The following is a 17356-nucleotide window of genomic DNA, read 5'->3' on the forward strand; positions in this document are numbered from 1 at the left end:
ACTTGTGATTCAGAACTGAGGACGAGATCCTCCCCTTTTAAAATAAATTGATATGTTTAAATCGGGCTACGAGCTGCGGTGGAAGTTATATAAGGACGAGATCCTTGTGATGAAAATTCTTGTATTTAAGCTCTCCCTTCTAAAATTAAATTTGTACTATAGTACTAATAGGGAGTCATGCCTGTGCATATTTGCCAAAATTTGTGTTTGTAATTATTGAGTTTTAACCTACGAGGTAGGTGCTCGCCCAAGTGGCGTTAAATATTACTCGTTAATTCAGGTAAATAATTATGAGGTCTTCATGCCTCGCATCTCGTTATAAGTATTGTGAAGGTTTGCAACGAGATTTATTTTTGTTAACATGAGGTTAATTGGTAATTCGGTAATTGATCATGAATAACTATTAAGAACAAATATCCGCTGCCAAGAATTGATGACCTATTTGATCAGCTTCAGGGTGCCAAGGTATTTTTGAAGATTGATTTGAGATCTGGTTACCATCTATTGAAGATTAGGGCATTTGATGTCCTAAGACAGCTTTTCAGACTCGATATGGGCATTACGAGTTCCTAGTGATTTCATTTGGGTTGACAAATGCTCCAACAACATTTATGGATTTGATGAATCAGGTGTTCAAGCCTTATTTGGATTCTTTTGTGGTTGTATTCATTGATGATATCTTGATTTACTCCAGCAATCGAGAGGAGCATGAGCAGCATCTTCAAAGTGTGCTTCACACCTTAAAGAATAATCAGTTATATGCCAAATTTTGAAAATGTGGGTTTTTGTTAGACTCAGTTGCCTTTTTGGGACATGTTGTTTCGGCAGAAGGCATAAAGGTGGATCCTAAGAAGATTGAGGCTGTTCAGAATTTGCCTAGACCTACTTTAGTTACAGAGATCCGGAGTTTCCTGGGTTTAGTAGGTTATTATCGTCGGTTCGTGGAAGGATTTTCATCTATAGCAAGCCCATTGACCAGAAAGGTGTCCCATTCAGATGGTCAGACGATTGTGAGATGAGCTTTCAGAAGCTCAAGACTGCTTTGACTACGACGCCAGTGTTGGTATTACCCACAGGTTCAGGATCGTATACGGTATATTGTGACATATCTCACATTGGGCTTGGTGCAGTATTAATGCAAGATGGCAAGGTAATTGCATACGCGTCGCGGTAGTTAAAGGTTCACGAGAAGAATTATCCTGTTCATGACTTAGAATTGGCAGCCATTGTTCATGCGCTGAAGATTTGGAGGCATTATCTCTACGGTGTCTCGTGTGAGGTATTTACTGATCATCGTAGCCTTCAATATATGTTCAAACAAAAAGATCTTAATTTAAGGCAGAGAAGATGGTTGAAGTTGTTGAAAGACTATAATATCACCATTTTGTATCACCCCGGAAAGGCCAATGTGGTGGCCGATGCCTTGAGTAGAAAGGCTGTGAGTATGGGCAGTCTTGCCTATATTCCAGTTGGTGAGAGGCCATTAGCTGCAGATGTTTAGACTTTGGCTAATCATTTCGTGAGATTGTCCGCCTTCACGGTGTGCCCGTGTTTATTATTTCAGATCGAGGTACGCAGTTTACCTTACATTTCTGGAGGGCTGTACAGCGTGAGTTAGGCACGCGGGTGGAGTTGAGTACAACATTTCATCCACAGACAGACGGACAGTCAGAGCGCACTATTCAGATATTAGAAGATATGCTCCGCGCTTGTGTTATAGACTTTGGAGGTTCTTGGGATCATTTCTTGCCACTTGTAGAGTTTTCTTGTAATAATAGCTACCATTCGATCATTCAGATGGCTCCATATGAGGCATTATATGGAAGGCAATGCCGATCTCCAGTTGGTTGGTTTGAATTAGGAGAGGCTTGGTTGTTGGGTACCGATTTGGTACAGGATGCCTTGGATAAGGTTAAGATTATTCAGGATCGACTTCCCACAGCTCAGTCTAGGCAAAAGAGTTATGCCGACTGTAAAGTTCGTGATATTGCATTCATGGTTGGAGAAAGAATATTGCTCTGGGTTTCACCTATGAAAGGTGTAATGAGATTTGAAAAGAAGGGCAAGTTGAGCCCTAGGTATATCAGACCCTTTGAAATTCTTGAAAGGATGGGTGAAATAGCCTATAGGCTTGCATTACCACCTAGTTTATCAGCGGTTCATCCGGTGTTCCATGTGTCTATGCTCCCGAAATATCATGGTGATCTGTCCCATGTGTTAGATTTCAGCTCAGTCCAATTGGACAAAGATTTGACTTACGAGGAGGAGCCGGTGGCTATTCTAGCCCGACAGGTCTGACAGTTGAGGTCTAAGAGTTATCCTTCAGTTCGGGTGCAATGGAGAAGTCAGCCGGTAGAGGCATCTACCTCGGAGTCCGAGTCGGACATGCGGATTAAATATCCACACTTATTCACCAGCTCAGGTACTTTTTCTAACTCCGTTCGAGGACGAACGTTTGTTTTAGAGGTGGAGAATGTGATGACCCAAAATGTCATCTTTAAATTTAATAAGTAATTATGTGTTCTAAGACCTCGAAAAGCACTATTTATCAATCCTCGACTTGCGTGCACAGTCCGTACAATTTTTCGGAAAGTTTTATGTGAAAAATGGATTAAAATGTGAAATAGAGCTTTAAAAACTCAATTGAGTTGACTTTAGTCAACATTTTGAGCAAACGGACCCGGATCAGTATTTTGATAATTTTAGTAGGTCCGAATCGTGATTTGGGACTTGGGCGTATTCCCGGAATCGAATTTCGAGGTCCCTAGCTCGAGATATGGAAATTTGAAGAAATATTAAAATCTTGAAAGCTTGATGATTTTTAAGAAATTACTGATATTGAATTTATATACCTCGGTCCGTATTTTCGTTCCGGAGCCCGGTGTAGGTCCGCTATAATATTTATGACTTGTCTGCCAAATTTGGTGAGAATCGGAGTTGATTTGATGTGATTCGGACGTTCGGTTGTAAAAATATAAGTTTTAAAGTTTTCTTGAAAACTTTCTTTGAGTTGGTGTTGGATTCGTAGTTCTAGGTGTTATTTTGGCGATTTGATCGCGCGAGCAAGTTCGTATGATATTTTAGGACTTGTGTGCATGTTTGGTTTGGAGCCCGAGGGCTCGGGTTGATTTCAGGTGGTTAACAGATCATTGTTGGACTTAAGCAAAACTGCATAAAATCTGCTTCTGGTTTCCTTCTTCGCGTTCGCGAGGGAAGTCTCGCGTTCGCGAAGAGGAAATTTTGACTGGTACTTTTTGTGCTTCACGTTCGCGACTGAAAGAACACGTTCGCAAAGTGTCGAGGTGCAAAGCTACGCGTTCGCGATCGAATCCCTGCGTTCGCGAAGGGAAAGGGGCTGGCCAGGAAAATGGCCTTCGCGTTCGTGAAGGCCAAGCCAGGCAAGCTTTGCGTACGCGAAGTAGCCCTCGTGTTCGTGAAGAGAAAAATTGGTCAGCAGGAATTTGTGCTTCACGAACATGAGGCACTGACCGCGTTCGCGAAGGGTAAAAGTTCCAGAAACAGAACTTAAGTTCTGAAAAATGGGATTCGTCCCATTTTCAACACTTTTCCATTATTGAGCTCGGGTAAGGCGATGTTTGGGCGATTTTCACGGGAAAACATTGGGGTAAGTGTTCCTTATCCTATATTGATTATATTTCATGATTACATACTCGTTTATATCATGAATCCGTGAATTTATGGAAGAAAAATCAGATTTTTATAAAATCTTCCAAAAACAAAAATTTAAGATTTGAAGGTCCATTTGACATCGGAATTGGATAAATTTTGTATGGTTGAACTCGTATCGGAACGGGTGTTTGGATTTCGCGAGTTTTTTCGGGATTTGATATGTGGGTCCCACTATTAAATATTTTAATGAATTTTGGATTTTTTCCGAAAAATGTGTAAATTCATATGGAATTAATTCCTATGATTAGTATTTCATATTGAATTGTTTGTGAATAGATTTGAAGCTTCCGGAGGCAAATTTAAAAGGAAAAGATGTGGTTGAATAATTGATTGGAATTTGCAAAGCGAGATAAGTGTCGGGGTTAACCTTGACTTGTGGGAATAGAACCTTTAAATTATTTGTTATGTGAATTGCATGTGAACGACGTATAGGCGAGGTGACGAGTGTTTATACGTCGTCGAATTAATTGCTTGCCTACTTACTTGAAAAATCATAAATTATTTTTAATCATAAATAAATTATTATAATAATTTTTTCTCTCTTATTCTTTGTTAATTATTAATTCTTGAATTCCTACATTAATTGTTACATGCTATTTGAATTATATGTTTTAATTGTTATTTGACATTTAGAATATTAAATATTAAACTGCCTATTTTCTCCCTGATTTCTATAATAATTTGCTATTTGTCATTGTTTCATAATTAAATCATAATTATTGTATTCTTGTTATCTTATAATTTTATATTAATTGTTGCATTTATTGGAGAAATTTCTTCTATAAGAATTGACTGAAATGGATAAAATGGAGGATCGGGTTCCACGCCGCAACAGACTTATTAAAAGTCAATATTGGAGGATCCGGTTGCACGTCGCAACAGACTTATTAAAATTCAATATTGGAGGATCGGGTTGCACGCCGCAACAGACATATTAAAAGTTAATATTGGAGGATCGGGTTGCATGCCGCAACAAACTTATTAAAAGTCAATATTGGAGGATCGGGTTGCACGCCGGAACAGACTTATTAAAAGTCAATATTGGGGGATCGGATTGCACGCCGCAATAGACTTATTGAAAAGTCAATATTGGGGGATCGGATTGCACGCCGCAACAGACTTATTTAAAAGTCTATATATATACTTGATCGAAATAAATATATGACAGACTTGTTTAAAAAGATAATATTGGGAGAGCGGGTTGCACGCTGCAATCGAATTGAATGTGAATATATTGTGAGAGTGGGATGCACGCTGCAACAGAATTGAATGTGAATATATTGTGAGAGTGGGTTGCACGCTGCAACAGAATTGGTTGAAATAATAATGGATTATGACTGCTGGGTTGGTTTCAATTATTATAAATGAGTTACCTGATTTATTTCTATTATTTGTTGTTATCATTAATATTGCGTACAAGTTAATGTAAGTGAACCGCCTTAGCCGCGTCACTACTTCGTCGAGGTTAGGCTCAGCACTTATCAGTACATGGGGTCAGTTATACTGATACTACACTATGCACTTCTTGTGCAGATTTTTGAGTTAGTCCCAGCGGTGTACCATAGACTTGCTCGGATTGCAGCTACCAGAGGAGACTTGAGGTATAACTGCATGGCGTCCGCAGTTCTGAAGTCCCCATCTATTATACTTTAGCTGTGTGTTTATTTTCAGACAGCTTTATTTTATTTAGACCTTTATTTGTTTTTATTCTAGAAGCTTGTGCACTTGTGACACCAATTATGGGCTGGTATTTAGACACCGTTGTTTTTATGGATTATTTCAAAATTGCTTTCGCATTTGCTTCCTTGTTATTAATAAATTTAAAATTGTTTTAAAAATGGATAATATTATTCTAACATTGGCTTGCCTAGCAAGTGAAATGTTAGGCGCCATCACGGTCCGAAGGTGAAAATTTTGGGTCGTGACATACGCATACGAGCTATATTTCTTCGAGCTCGAATAACTGACTCAACTAATAAGCCTAAGGGCTACATCACTTCAAGTTTAAGTTTATTTCAAGTTTGAGTAAGCATTCGCTCGATTATAGAGGCTACGAAGTCCAAATTTGATTAAGTTGCTTAAATCCTTGTGAAAATATTCATAAGGCGTGAATAAAGTCTTCACAAGACAGGAAACAAAATAGAAGCAAGTCGGAAAAAAAGGGATATTTTTATATACAAAATTGTTTACATAATTGATTACAACGTAAAATTTAAGGACTAAGCTTCCTGGTCATCCCCAAGAGCGGTCTCTTCTCTATCGGGCTCCCCCTGTTCTCGGATCCTCTCTTACTCCCATCGTCATCATCATTGTCATCATCATCGTCATCGGACACTAAGGCTTCAGCATCGGCTTCGAGTTCTTTGGCCCTTTTTATCTCTTCAGCGAGGTCGAAATCCGAGCATGGATCTCCTCGAGGGTCTCCCTTCGAGATTGACACTTAGTAAGTTCAGCGACCTGATGTGCTCGTGTATCGGCGGTCTCGACTACCTCTCTTTCTTGGACCTGGGCAGCTTCAGCATCGGCCCGATAAATGGCCACGAGTGCATCCGCATCGGCCTTTGCCTTTTTGGCATCGGATTCGGCCTTGGCAAGTACAGAGGCCAACCAAGCCTCGAGCTCTTCTATTCTTCTTGCTTGGACCGAGCTTTTCTTCTTCATTTTTTGAAAATAGGTTTTTGGCCGATGATAATTGGGCTCGAGCAGTTTCTTTCTCTGTAGAAAAGCGGTCCATTCCTTCTTTCCACTTCAAAGGCTCCGCTCTTATCACATCGACTTCTTCACGGAGTTTTCCGATCATCTCGATTTTCTGCTATAGCTGTGAGACCGAAAGATTAGCCATCATTTCGGTATCAAGCCCATAGGCTTTTAAAAGCATTATTACCTGCTCGGATAGATCGATCTGATCTTGGTGAGCCCTGGCCAACTCAGCTTAGACGTCTTTTATTTCCTCTCCCCTTTAGCCCAAAAGGAGATTTAAGGAGTTCCTCTCCTCCGTAACCCGTTGAAGCTCGGCCTCATATCGACGCAGCTCGATTCGAGACCGAGAACATGATTCTCGATGAACTGCCGCGGCCTGCAAAGAAAGAAGAAACGAAGTCAGAAAAGAAAAGCAAAGTTAAAGGTAACACTATATGATTTAAGGCCTAGCTGATTCAAAGCCTGCTGCATTCCGTGAAAAAGATCTGATGCGTCACTTGTACCGGCAGATTCTTTGATGCTAATGAACAGGTCACAAAAAGGATCCTCTCCATCATGAGGCCTATCTAATTCGAGGGACCCCAAAGCTTGGGCTTCCCGAATTGCCTCTGCGAAAAAAGCAGGGAAGGTGGGCGAGCCTTCGATTGCTACTGCCCTAAATGAGTCATCTGGGGCATTCTCTTCGGTTCGAAAAGATTCGGGAAGAGCCCTTTCAGACATATCCCCCATCCTTCGGCTTCAATGGGAAACATCTTCGATCTCCAGCAACTCGGGGACTCTGCCCGAATCTCTCTTCGATATATCCTCAGTTCGAGGTGGAGCCTTATGAGCCACCATTGATCCAGCTGCCTGTGGAACGTCGGTGGTCTTTTTTGTTCGGGGCGCCAGAGCAGACCCATCATTCTCTTCTTCTTCATCCCTCAGACGCAGAACTAATTCTATGGTCAAAGGAATGACATTCTTGTTCGGCTTACAAGCCGTCCTCTTCTTCGATTTTTGACCTTCGAGGAAGGGGGTTCTTTTCCTCTTATTATCTTTCACCGGCTTTGGGACAGAGGCCTCTTCCTCTTCCTCGGCAGACGAGGGCCTCAAAACCGCATCCTTTCCCACACCTGCATACGAAAATTTTTACTGAAGCATATGAAAAGCATCTTATTCGAACTACCAAAAGATACGAGAGAAGTTCTCACCGTGATTTTAGCCTCCCATCGGCCCTTTGACAAGTCGCGCCATGAGTGCTCGGCATATGAGGAGGTCGAAACTAGATCACGTACCCATTTCTTGAGATCGGGCACTGTGCCGGGCATCCAGGGAACTGCTGCATCACAAAAGGGAAATATTGTTGAGAAAAGAAATGAAAGAATAACTTAATATGAGATAACAGCAGAATTACACTTACGCTTCATGTTCCACTCCTCGAGAAAAGGCATCTTTTCGGTCGGGATCAGGTCCGAAGTCCTCACTCGAAAGAACTGACCCATCCAGCCTCGATCCTTATCCTTATCTATACTCGAGAACAAGGCCTTGGTAGCTCGACGTTGGAGTTTTATTAACCCTCCTCGATAAAGGTGAGGACGGTATAATCGGACAAGATGATCGAGGGTGAAAGGCATCCCCTCTATTTTACTCACAAAATATCGGATCAAAATAACGATCCTCCAAAAGGAAGGATGTATCTGGCCTAGGGTTATGATGTATTTACGACAGAAATCTATGATAACAGGGTTGAGGGGACCTAACGTGAAAGGATAAGTATACATGCTTAAAAAAACCCTCTCACGTGAGTAGTAGTATCCTCTTCAGGAGACGGCACTACCACCTCTTTGTTCTCCCAGTTACAATCTTTTTTTATCCGCTCGATGTGCTCCCGGGTTATCGAACAAATATATCTCTATACGGGCTCACATCGGCTAGGAACCGGCGAACCTTTATCAAGTTTGAAATCGGAGGTAAGAACACACGCCGCCGGAACGCACTCCTCAGGACGGGGATCCACTAGTGTTTTATCGGCGGCAGATTGGGAAGAAGAAGCTTTTTCTTTTTGGGGGACGGTTTTGGATGTCTTTCCCATTTTGGATTTAAAGAAGGTAACAAAGATTTGGTAATTTGGAAGAAGAGTTTTGCAAAGACGAATCACAAATTTGCGAATAAACTCAGAGAATACGAAAAAGAAATTGAAAAATTTGGAAGATTGAAGATGTAAAAGTGTTAAATAATAAAAGGAAGGGTTATTTATAGGTTTAAGCAATGACGGTTCAGTATCAGTGGTGGCCGACCACCGTCTGACATGCATTAAATATCTTGAAAGACTAAATCGATGGGACAGCTATCACGTGCGTCATGGTCGAGCCCAATTTAAACGTCAACTTATAATCCGATTGAGCCGTTGTAAAATCGTGTCGTTTCTCACCGCATTCTTCCTAAGAAACGAGGGGACTATCTGTATACGGTCGAAATAGATTTCGGCCTTCGTACGATTGATCGAGTTCGAAACATAATCGATCAAAGTAAGACTTCGAGATGGGTTCCGAAGATGGTACAAACAAACTTCGAGTTCGAGGGGCCGATCAATGTCGAGCTCGATATTATAATCAAGCTCGAACCCAAATCGAACTATGATGCAAATTAAAGTTGTCTTGCTTATGATCCAGGGACCGACCAATGTTGACCCTGAATCAATTCAAGGGTCCGAGTCAGAATCAAGATAAGTTAATATTGAGAGCTCGAGTCAAGACCGAAAACTTGAGTCAATATCGGGCTTATAGACAAGAGCTATTGCAATTCCACTAGAGGAGAGAATCTTGGCAGGAATTATGGAAAAGCTGATTTATCATGGGTCTCCCACTATGTATTTTTAATTATATCTAAAGTAAGATCCCTCTACTATAAAGGGGATGGTTATCATTTCTGTAGAGGGCAAGTTTTTGCTAACATTGTAATGCAAGCACCGTATTCTCCTATAGTGAAGAGTTGTTCTTTCAAGCTTCTTAATTTGATTCCACTTGTTTAGTCCTAAAATTCATCTTCCTTACAACCTTGTCTATTTTGCATTCTTTGCAATCTATACTTATATTTCTATTTACCCTTACGATTTGTATTAAGCTACACCACATATCCTTAGAACTACGTACAAATTCAACTCTATCCGTTTTTCGGGTAAACAGATTTATTTAAATTTTAGTGTTATTATAATTTATTATATATATAAATATTTATTTATAACAGGTGCTATATTTTAGTTTTAACTGAACTGATATAATAGCCTACCAGAACCGTTGCAATAGGACACAAATGTCGTTCCATTAGACAATGTAAACTGTTGCAATAGGTCTTATAAACTGTTTCAAAATGATCTATAAACCGTTCTAATACAAATATAACCGTTACTATAGCTTAAATAAATCGTTGTTATATCCATATATAACCGTAATAATAGCTTACGTAAGTGTTGCATTAAATAGTATGGTAACGGTTAAGAACCGTTGTATAAACAATATAGTAACGGTTTTAAACCGTGCCAATTGGAAAAATTAATCGTTCCAACAGAGAAATGGAAAACCGTTGCGATAGAAGTATCTATAGTCACGGCGACGCAAAATCATTGCAAGAACCATTCCTATAGGACTATGGGCACGCGGGCTGATGGAACGGGTTGTAAACCGTTCCAATATTTCTATGGTAACAGTTTAACATTCTGTGGGAACGATTTTCCAAGCGTTACCATAGACCAATTTTTCAGTAGTGACCGTAAATAATTTTAACTAATCGAGCAGCAAAATATGTAACTTCCCTTTCAAAAATAATGAGTGATAGCCTTAACCCGTCCAACTTTAACCAAATTTTAACTTCTTTATTTGTTTTCTTATAATCTGTTTGATTACAAAATAAAACTAATAATCAGAAAAATCTTTGTTATGATTATCTAACATATAAAAAAAAATTATTTTTTAATATTTTGACAATTTAGACCAAACTAGCTCAACTTTAGGACAGGGTAATTTGGGCTATTATGCCCGGCCCAAATGGTTTTAAATTTTTATCCCTTATTACTTTGAGAGAAGTTCATTAGTAGCCGCTAGGGCCAAACTTATATCATCTAATAGCCACAAAATAACCCTTTACAAGTCATAGCCTAAAAATAATAATAAAGGCTAGCAACTGAAAAAGCTGAAACCATATGCTCAACTCAAACGAAAAGGAAAGCACTCCTAATCAATTTTGTTACCTAAATTCACGCGTTCAATATGAGATCTTTAATCTCCAAACACTATAAAAGTCCCCCAATTATTCACATTGTCAAAACAATTCTAGGGTTTCTGAAGTTTAAACCCAGAGAAGAGCTCCAAAAAATTCACGGTGAAATTCAAAGTTTTTGCACAATTGCGGCCTACAATCAATTTAATAGAGTTAAGATTTTGTTCTTAAATTGTGAAATTGATACGAAATTGACAAACTCAACTAATATCTATGGAGATTGTGAATGTTGGAACTACTGTTCCAATTTTGATTCCAATTTTACTTCAACAAGTGGTGAATGGGTAAGTGAAAGTAAATTTGTTAATTTCCTTGTTAGTGGCATGCTGATCAATTCGGGATGTAGCTATGAGTATTTTGTTGATGAGATATACAAGCAATTGGATATAGATTCAATTACCAGTGCGATGGAGATAAAATATACAGTGAAGGATGGCTATATAGCAATTCCAATATAAATGATATGAGTGTGCGCTTGTATATGGAGATGAAAAAGAAAAACCTGGATATCACTGAATATCCATTATGCATAACGTTGAAAACTCTGTATTCAAGTGCTGAATGCTCATATTCAAGTTCATACTTGGGTGGCAACTTACTCGCAACAACTTCAACTGGTTTACTATGTCAGAACGTAGAAGAAGTACACATAACTAATATTGTTGAGATGATGGATAATCATGGAAAAGAAAACAAAATTGAAATAATGAAGGGAAATTATATAATAGACAATCCACAACATGAAGAAATTGCATAAGGTCAGTTATATTGGGACAAAGATACACTCATTAGTGTAATGAAACACTATGCAATACGAGAAAAATATCAATTTATAGTGGATAGATCATCTACAACAAGGTATGATTTCTACGTATGAGATTGAACTTCTCTGTAATTTTGTGTATACTGCTTGTTTATTAGAGATACAAGTGTAAAAATCTGAAGAAGTGCATTATCATAACACTATATTTTAAATAGGTATTGTCTTAATGCGTGGATGAAAGTTGCAAATGGAGTCTTAGATCTTCAAGTCTACACAAATCAAATGTCTTCAAGGTTAGACGGTTCAATGATGTTCACACTTGCCCAGAGACGAGTAGACTATTTTCACAACGTCATGCTACTTCGTCAGCCATTGCAAAAATGATTTGCAACAAATATGCCAATTCAAAAATAATATACACTCCGGCAGACATCATGAGCGACATGAAACAACAGTATGGGATTAATATGAGTTACGTAAAAGCTTATAGAACAAAGGAAAAGGCGCTTGAATAGCTAAGAGGGATACCACGCGAATCTTATAGTAAACTGCCTGGTCACTTGTATATGATAAATATGACAATCCTGGTTCTGTCACAATGTTACATAAATCATAGGACAGGCGCTTCTTGTATGTTTTTGTCGCCCTATTGTAGTGGTTAACGGGACATTCCTCAAATCATCACACATGGGAACAATGTTAACAGCTAGCGCACAAGATACGACATGTGAATATGTCGCATACTTGTATAATAATTATATATGGTATAGATAGTTCTTATCTGTGTATAACAAAAATAACACATGGATGCTTTCTTATTTGCTTAACCAGGTAAAATATTTCCACTAGCATATGTTGTTGTCGATTATGAAAATGATGCTTCCTGGGAATGGTTTTTTGAAATGTTTAGACAGGCTTTTGGGGAAAGAGAAAGGATGTGCATCGTATCCGATCGTCATGCAAGCATATTGAGGGGTGCTTCAATTGTGTATCCATAGGTATCTCACTGTGTATGTATCTTTTAGCTTTGGAATAACATAAAGAAGCAGTTCAAGAAGAACCATGACCGGCTGAGAGAAGTATTTATTGCAATGGCCAGAGCATACAAAATTGAAGATTTTAATCGCCTCATGCAAGATATGGACAACATTGATAAGAGGGTAAGGGGTTACCTGTTCCAAGTTGGTTTTGAAAAGTGGTCCATAGCGCATTCCACTGTTAATAGATCCATGGTGATGACTTCAAATATTGCCGAGTCACTCAATGCAAGAAACAGAGAGGCAAGAGAGCTACCAATCACGAGTTTGCTAGATTTCATGATGAATTTGGTTATGGAATGGAATAATACAAATAGAATGACTGCAATGAGTACATTTACTGGCCTAGAAAAAAATATAACGAAGTACTGAAGGAAAATAACTATTTGTCGCAGAAGATGACGGTAAATATTCTTTTATCATGTATTACTTCATACATTAATACTTGTCATATCCCTATTTTACTAATGATATCTATTTAAATTTAGGTGAGGCCTTCAACCGATTATGTATATGTAGTAATGGATGCTGAACAAAGGCGGAACATAGTATGCTTGCAAAAAAGAGAATGCTCGTGTAAACGATTTCAAGTGGATGAGATTCCTTGTCCACATGCTATGGCAATATTGGACTACACACACATAGAAGCACCCAAATATTGTTCTGCCTATTACACCAACCAATACTTCAAGAAGACATATGAAGTACCAGTTAATCCACTTCCATATGAAACTACATGGGACCTTCCAACAGAGGTGTTAGATAATGTGGTGCTACCACCGATAGTAAAGGGCAAATCAGAAAGACCGACGAAGTCACGACGCAAGGGACTTTATGAATATCTGTATACTGAAACAGTTACCTGTGGACTGTGTGGAAAACAAGGACACAACAGAAGAACATGCAGGAATGATCAAGACAACTAGTAGATGTTCATCAATGATTTAGTATTTTGTAACATTTTTCCTTGTGAATGTTACAATTAGAATAATGAAAAAATAATGAGATTTGCAATCAGATTCTCTCTGATGTATGAATAAAGATGCTATCTTTTGTCGTAATGAAAGTATTGGTAGAAGTTTTATTCCAAATACTATTATGGATGTAATTATACAAAACTTTATACAAAATAGATAAAAATATTCAAAATATATACAAAAAAATATCACTTTACAAATAATATACAAAATAGACTATAACTATACAATTTATATATAATATATTATTCCTATACAAAAAATAAGAAAATAAACTGTCGCTATACAAAACATATACAAAATAGATGTCACTATACATAAAATATACAAAATAGAACTTGTATATTTATACAAAAAAATAATATACAAAATAGACTGTAACTATACAATTTATATATAATATTTTATTCCTATACAAAAAATAAAAAAATAAACTGCCGCTATATAAAATAGATGTTACTATACAAAAAATATACAAAAAAGACTGTCACTATACAAAAATATAGAAAATAGAACTTGTATATTTATACAAAAATATAATATACAAAATAGACTGTAAGTATACAATTTATATATAATATTTTATTCCTATACAAAAAATAAAAAAATAAACTGTCGCTATACAAAACATATACAAAATAGATATCACTACACAAAAAATATACAAAAAAGACTGTCACTATACAAAACATATACAAAATAGAACTTTTATATTAATACAAAAAAAATAGATCGTCACTACTGTATATACAATTTACATACAACAGACTGTGACTATACAAAAAATATACAGAATAGATATCACTATACAAAAAAATACAAAAATAGATGTCACTATACAAAAAATATACAAAATAGATGTCACTATACAAAACATATACAAAAGGATTGTTACTATACAAAATTATACAAAATAGACTGTCGCTATACAATTTATATACAGTTTAGCTGCCCCCCAAACTTCATTCATAAAACTTCCTATAACAACTTAGCAACACCAGCTAAATTTGCAAAACCCGTCGAAATAAATTATCTGTATAAATTATAAAACTAAAAATGTAGAAAAGTCAAAACTACACAAAATCTGAAACTTACATAATTTCACTATTAACTGAAAACAAACAAGTCGCAATTAAAAGTAATATTCAACATTAGCGTTTCAAACATATTGTTCAAAAACATCCTAAACAAAAAGCATAAAACGTGATATAAGTATGCAACTGCATCCAATCATAAGACAATATCATAACCAAACTACTTCATCTTAAAACTACATCTGAATGTTCTGCTAAACTATCCCAAACTACTTTTTCTTGACCTTCAACTTGCCCTTTTTCTTGATATCCTTCAAAGTCTCGTCATCACCAATGACACGCGTCTTGCCCTTTTTCTTGTTATCTTTCAAAGCTTTGTCATCAACAACGGAATGCGACTTGACCTTTTTCTTGTTATCCTTCAAATCCTTGTCATCAACAACGGAATGCGACTTGCCCTTTTTCTTGTTATCCTTTTTGGCCAGATCCTTCAATCTACCAGTAGACTCATCCTCACTAAGTGCATGTGCTCTTTGTTTCTTCACTCCATAATCCCATAGCAATATACCATATCGGTTCCGTATCCCATCAATATCAATAGCTTCAGAAATACTGCTGCCTTGAATGATGTACTCAGCAATGCAGCAACATAAATACCACAGTCACTACATACAAGGTCGCACATAAACGAATAAGTTAGTATAATATCCAAATAGGAATTCATTTACAAAAAAAATGAATAATAATCAGAAATATTCAATAATAATTTACGTGTTATCTTGTGTTGGCAACCCATCAATGACATGAATCTCAAAAGGATCAATGGTGGGGATTCCCATAGGATTCTCCTTTGTGTCCCAAAAACCAATAGGATGAAGGAAATATGGGAGCAATACTGACTATGGCTCAATTGATCTCCGAACTGTACTATTCTGCCGCGCGCCACTCATGGAGTCGTATATATAAATGCACAGATCTTTGAATGACAATCTCGCCAATATCCAGTGCCACTTATCAGACAGATTTATAGGGAAAAGGACTTCATCAACAGTACACCAAGGAATATTACATCTTAAAAAATACCCAAGTATATACTCAACAATTGGATCTGTTTCAGTAATCAAATTCATGTCTCTCTTTTTCTCCAAAAACTTCTTGTACAAATTTGAAATCAAGCAGTTAAACCAACAGTCGATAGTTATAAATCTTACTGGAACATCAACACCATACTTCCCTTTCTTTCTCAAATAGTAAAAAATAACATCAATATGCTGAAATATGAAGAATAAACACACATTATCAGAAAATAACAGTATGAGAAAACTAAAATATATATTTTATGTATAAACCGATTATATATTTTACAGAAGATACTGCAAATATACATAAAGAGATACTCTTCCAAGTTGATACTATATTTTCTATTGCCATTATTGTTTTAGTCATTCTTCCGCCTACTGTCCATGGGTTACCGAGTCCCATTTCTCATTTTATTACAGATATAATCTATATGTAATTACAACATGGATAAAAGAAAAAGAAATGGCATTTATGCTAACAAATTAACATCAATATGTTGAAAATATGAAGAACCATTATAACGTTGACTTACTGAATCACACAAGGGTAGGCCAGGATATGCAAATGTGAAGAACCATTTTTTTTCTCCAATATCATCAACTCCAAATTCAAAGATTTTATTTAGCTTATTGCTAATCTCTGTATAAACATCGTCCCTGATGAATCAGGATAAAAAGATATGGTTTATAACACGAAACATGAAAAATAAACAAGAAAAAAAAAAGAAAGAGAAAAAACTGAAACATAAAACTTACGGTGCATTAGTCCTTAAGCTTCTATTGATGAAATTGTTCCACTTACACAATATTCTGAAATCAACAAGATTGTCAACATTTCCCTGAAAAGATACTTTATAGTGAAGATGGACTTATTTGTCAAGATGGGCTTCTTTGACTTAGTTGGCTTATCTTGAGCAACTTGGATGGTGCCACCAGAGTCAAATTTATTCATGAATGATGACTTCATGACCCCTGCTGGTTTCCTTTCTCTAGGGATCATTTCAGGTGTGTCATGATCAACAACAACTATACGATTTTCCTGCATAGTAGTAATATTTGTATCTACTCCTAAACAATCACCATGTACAATATTTTGATTGAAATACTTTTGGGTGATTGCAGTTATTTGAGCCTCAGCATCACTAGTCCAACTATTGTCCTCACCAACTTCCTCACAACTGTTTTTACCAACAACTTATCACAAAACTTCTGGGTGATTGCAGTGATTTTAGGCTCGGCATCCTTAATCAAGGCTTCGTCATCACCAACTCTTTCACTACTTTTACCAGCTTTTATAGAATCCTTCACCGCACCCTCCATAACAACAACAATTTGCTCTAGACTTACCTCAGTGTCAATATTTTTCTTTACAACTTCCTCACTGCCAATATTTCTCTCCATAACTTTCTCAATACCAAAATTATTCTTTGCAACTTCCTTATCGCCAAAATAATCTTTATGAATATCACCGATATCATAATGGCCATGACTATCATGATGATCGTCCTCTTTTCTATTACCCTGTTCAGAAACAATATACAAAAAGTTGTAAAAATTATAGTAACAGGTAAAAATAACAAATAAGCATAGTCATGAGAATACCTTTGAAGTATCGCGTTCACCTAGAGCTTTAAAAACCTTTTCAAATGAGGTAATCATTAACTGATCCAAAGATGAAACCTTGTCGTTTACCTATAAAAGAAAAAGTAAAACCGAATATCAATTAAGTTGTCAGAACTTTTCAAAGTCAAAATAGAACTGTACCGTGTTGATTTCACTTCTCAGAAGTTTCAGCTCATTCTCGCTTGAACTCAAGTTACTG

The 17356-nt window shown here is 37.0% G+C and overlaps 1 protein-coding gene across 1 annotated transcript; it reads left to right on the top strand.

The window, feature by feature from the left end:
- Positions 1-12965: 12965 nt before the first annotated feature.
- LOC107784400 (uncharacterized) lies at positions 12966-13370 on the top strand. The gene has a single exon (XM_016605529.1). The coding sequence runs from the start codon at positions 12966-12968 to the stop codon at positions 13368-13370; it is 405 nt and encodes a 134-aa protein (XP_016461015.1).
- The last annotated feature ends 3986 nt before the right edge of the window (positions 13371-17356 follow it).

The sequence above is a fragment of the Nicotiana tabacum genome, chromosome 14 (genome assembly GCF_000715075.1).
Source record: "Nicotiana tabacum cultivar K326 chromosome 14, ASM71507v2, whole genome shotgun sequence".
NCBI lineage: Eukaryota > Viridiplantae > Streptophyta > Magnoliopsida > Solanales > Solanaceae > Nicotiana > Nicotiana tabacum.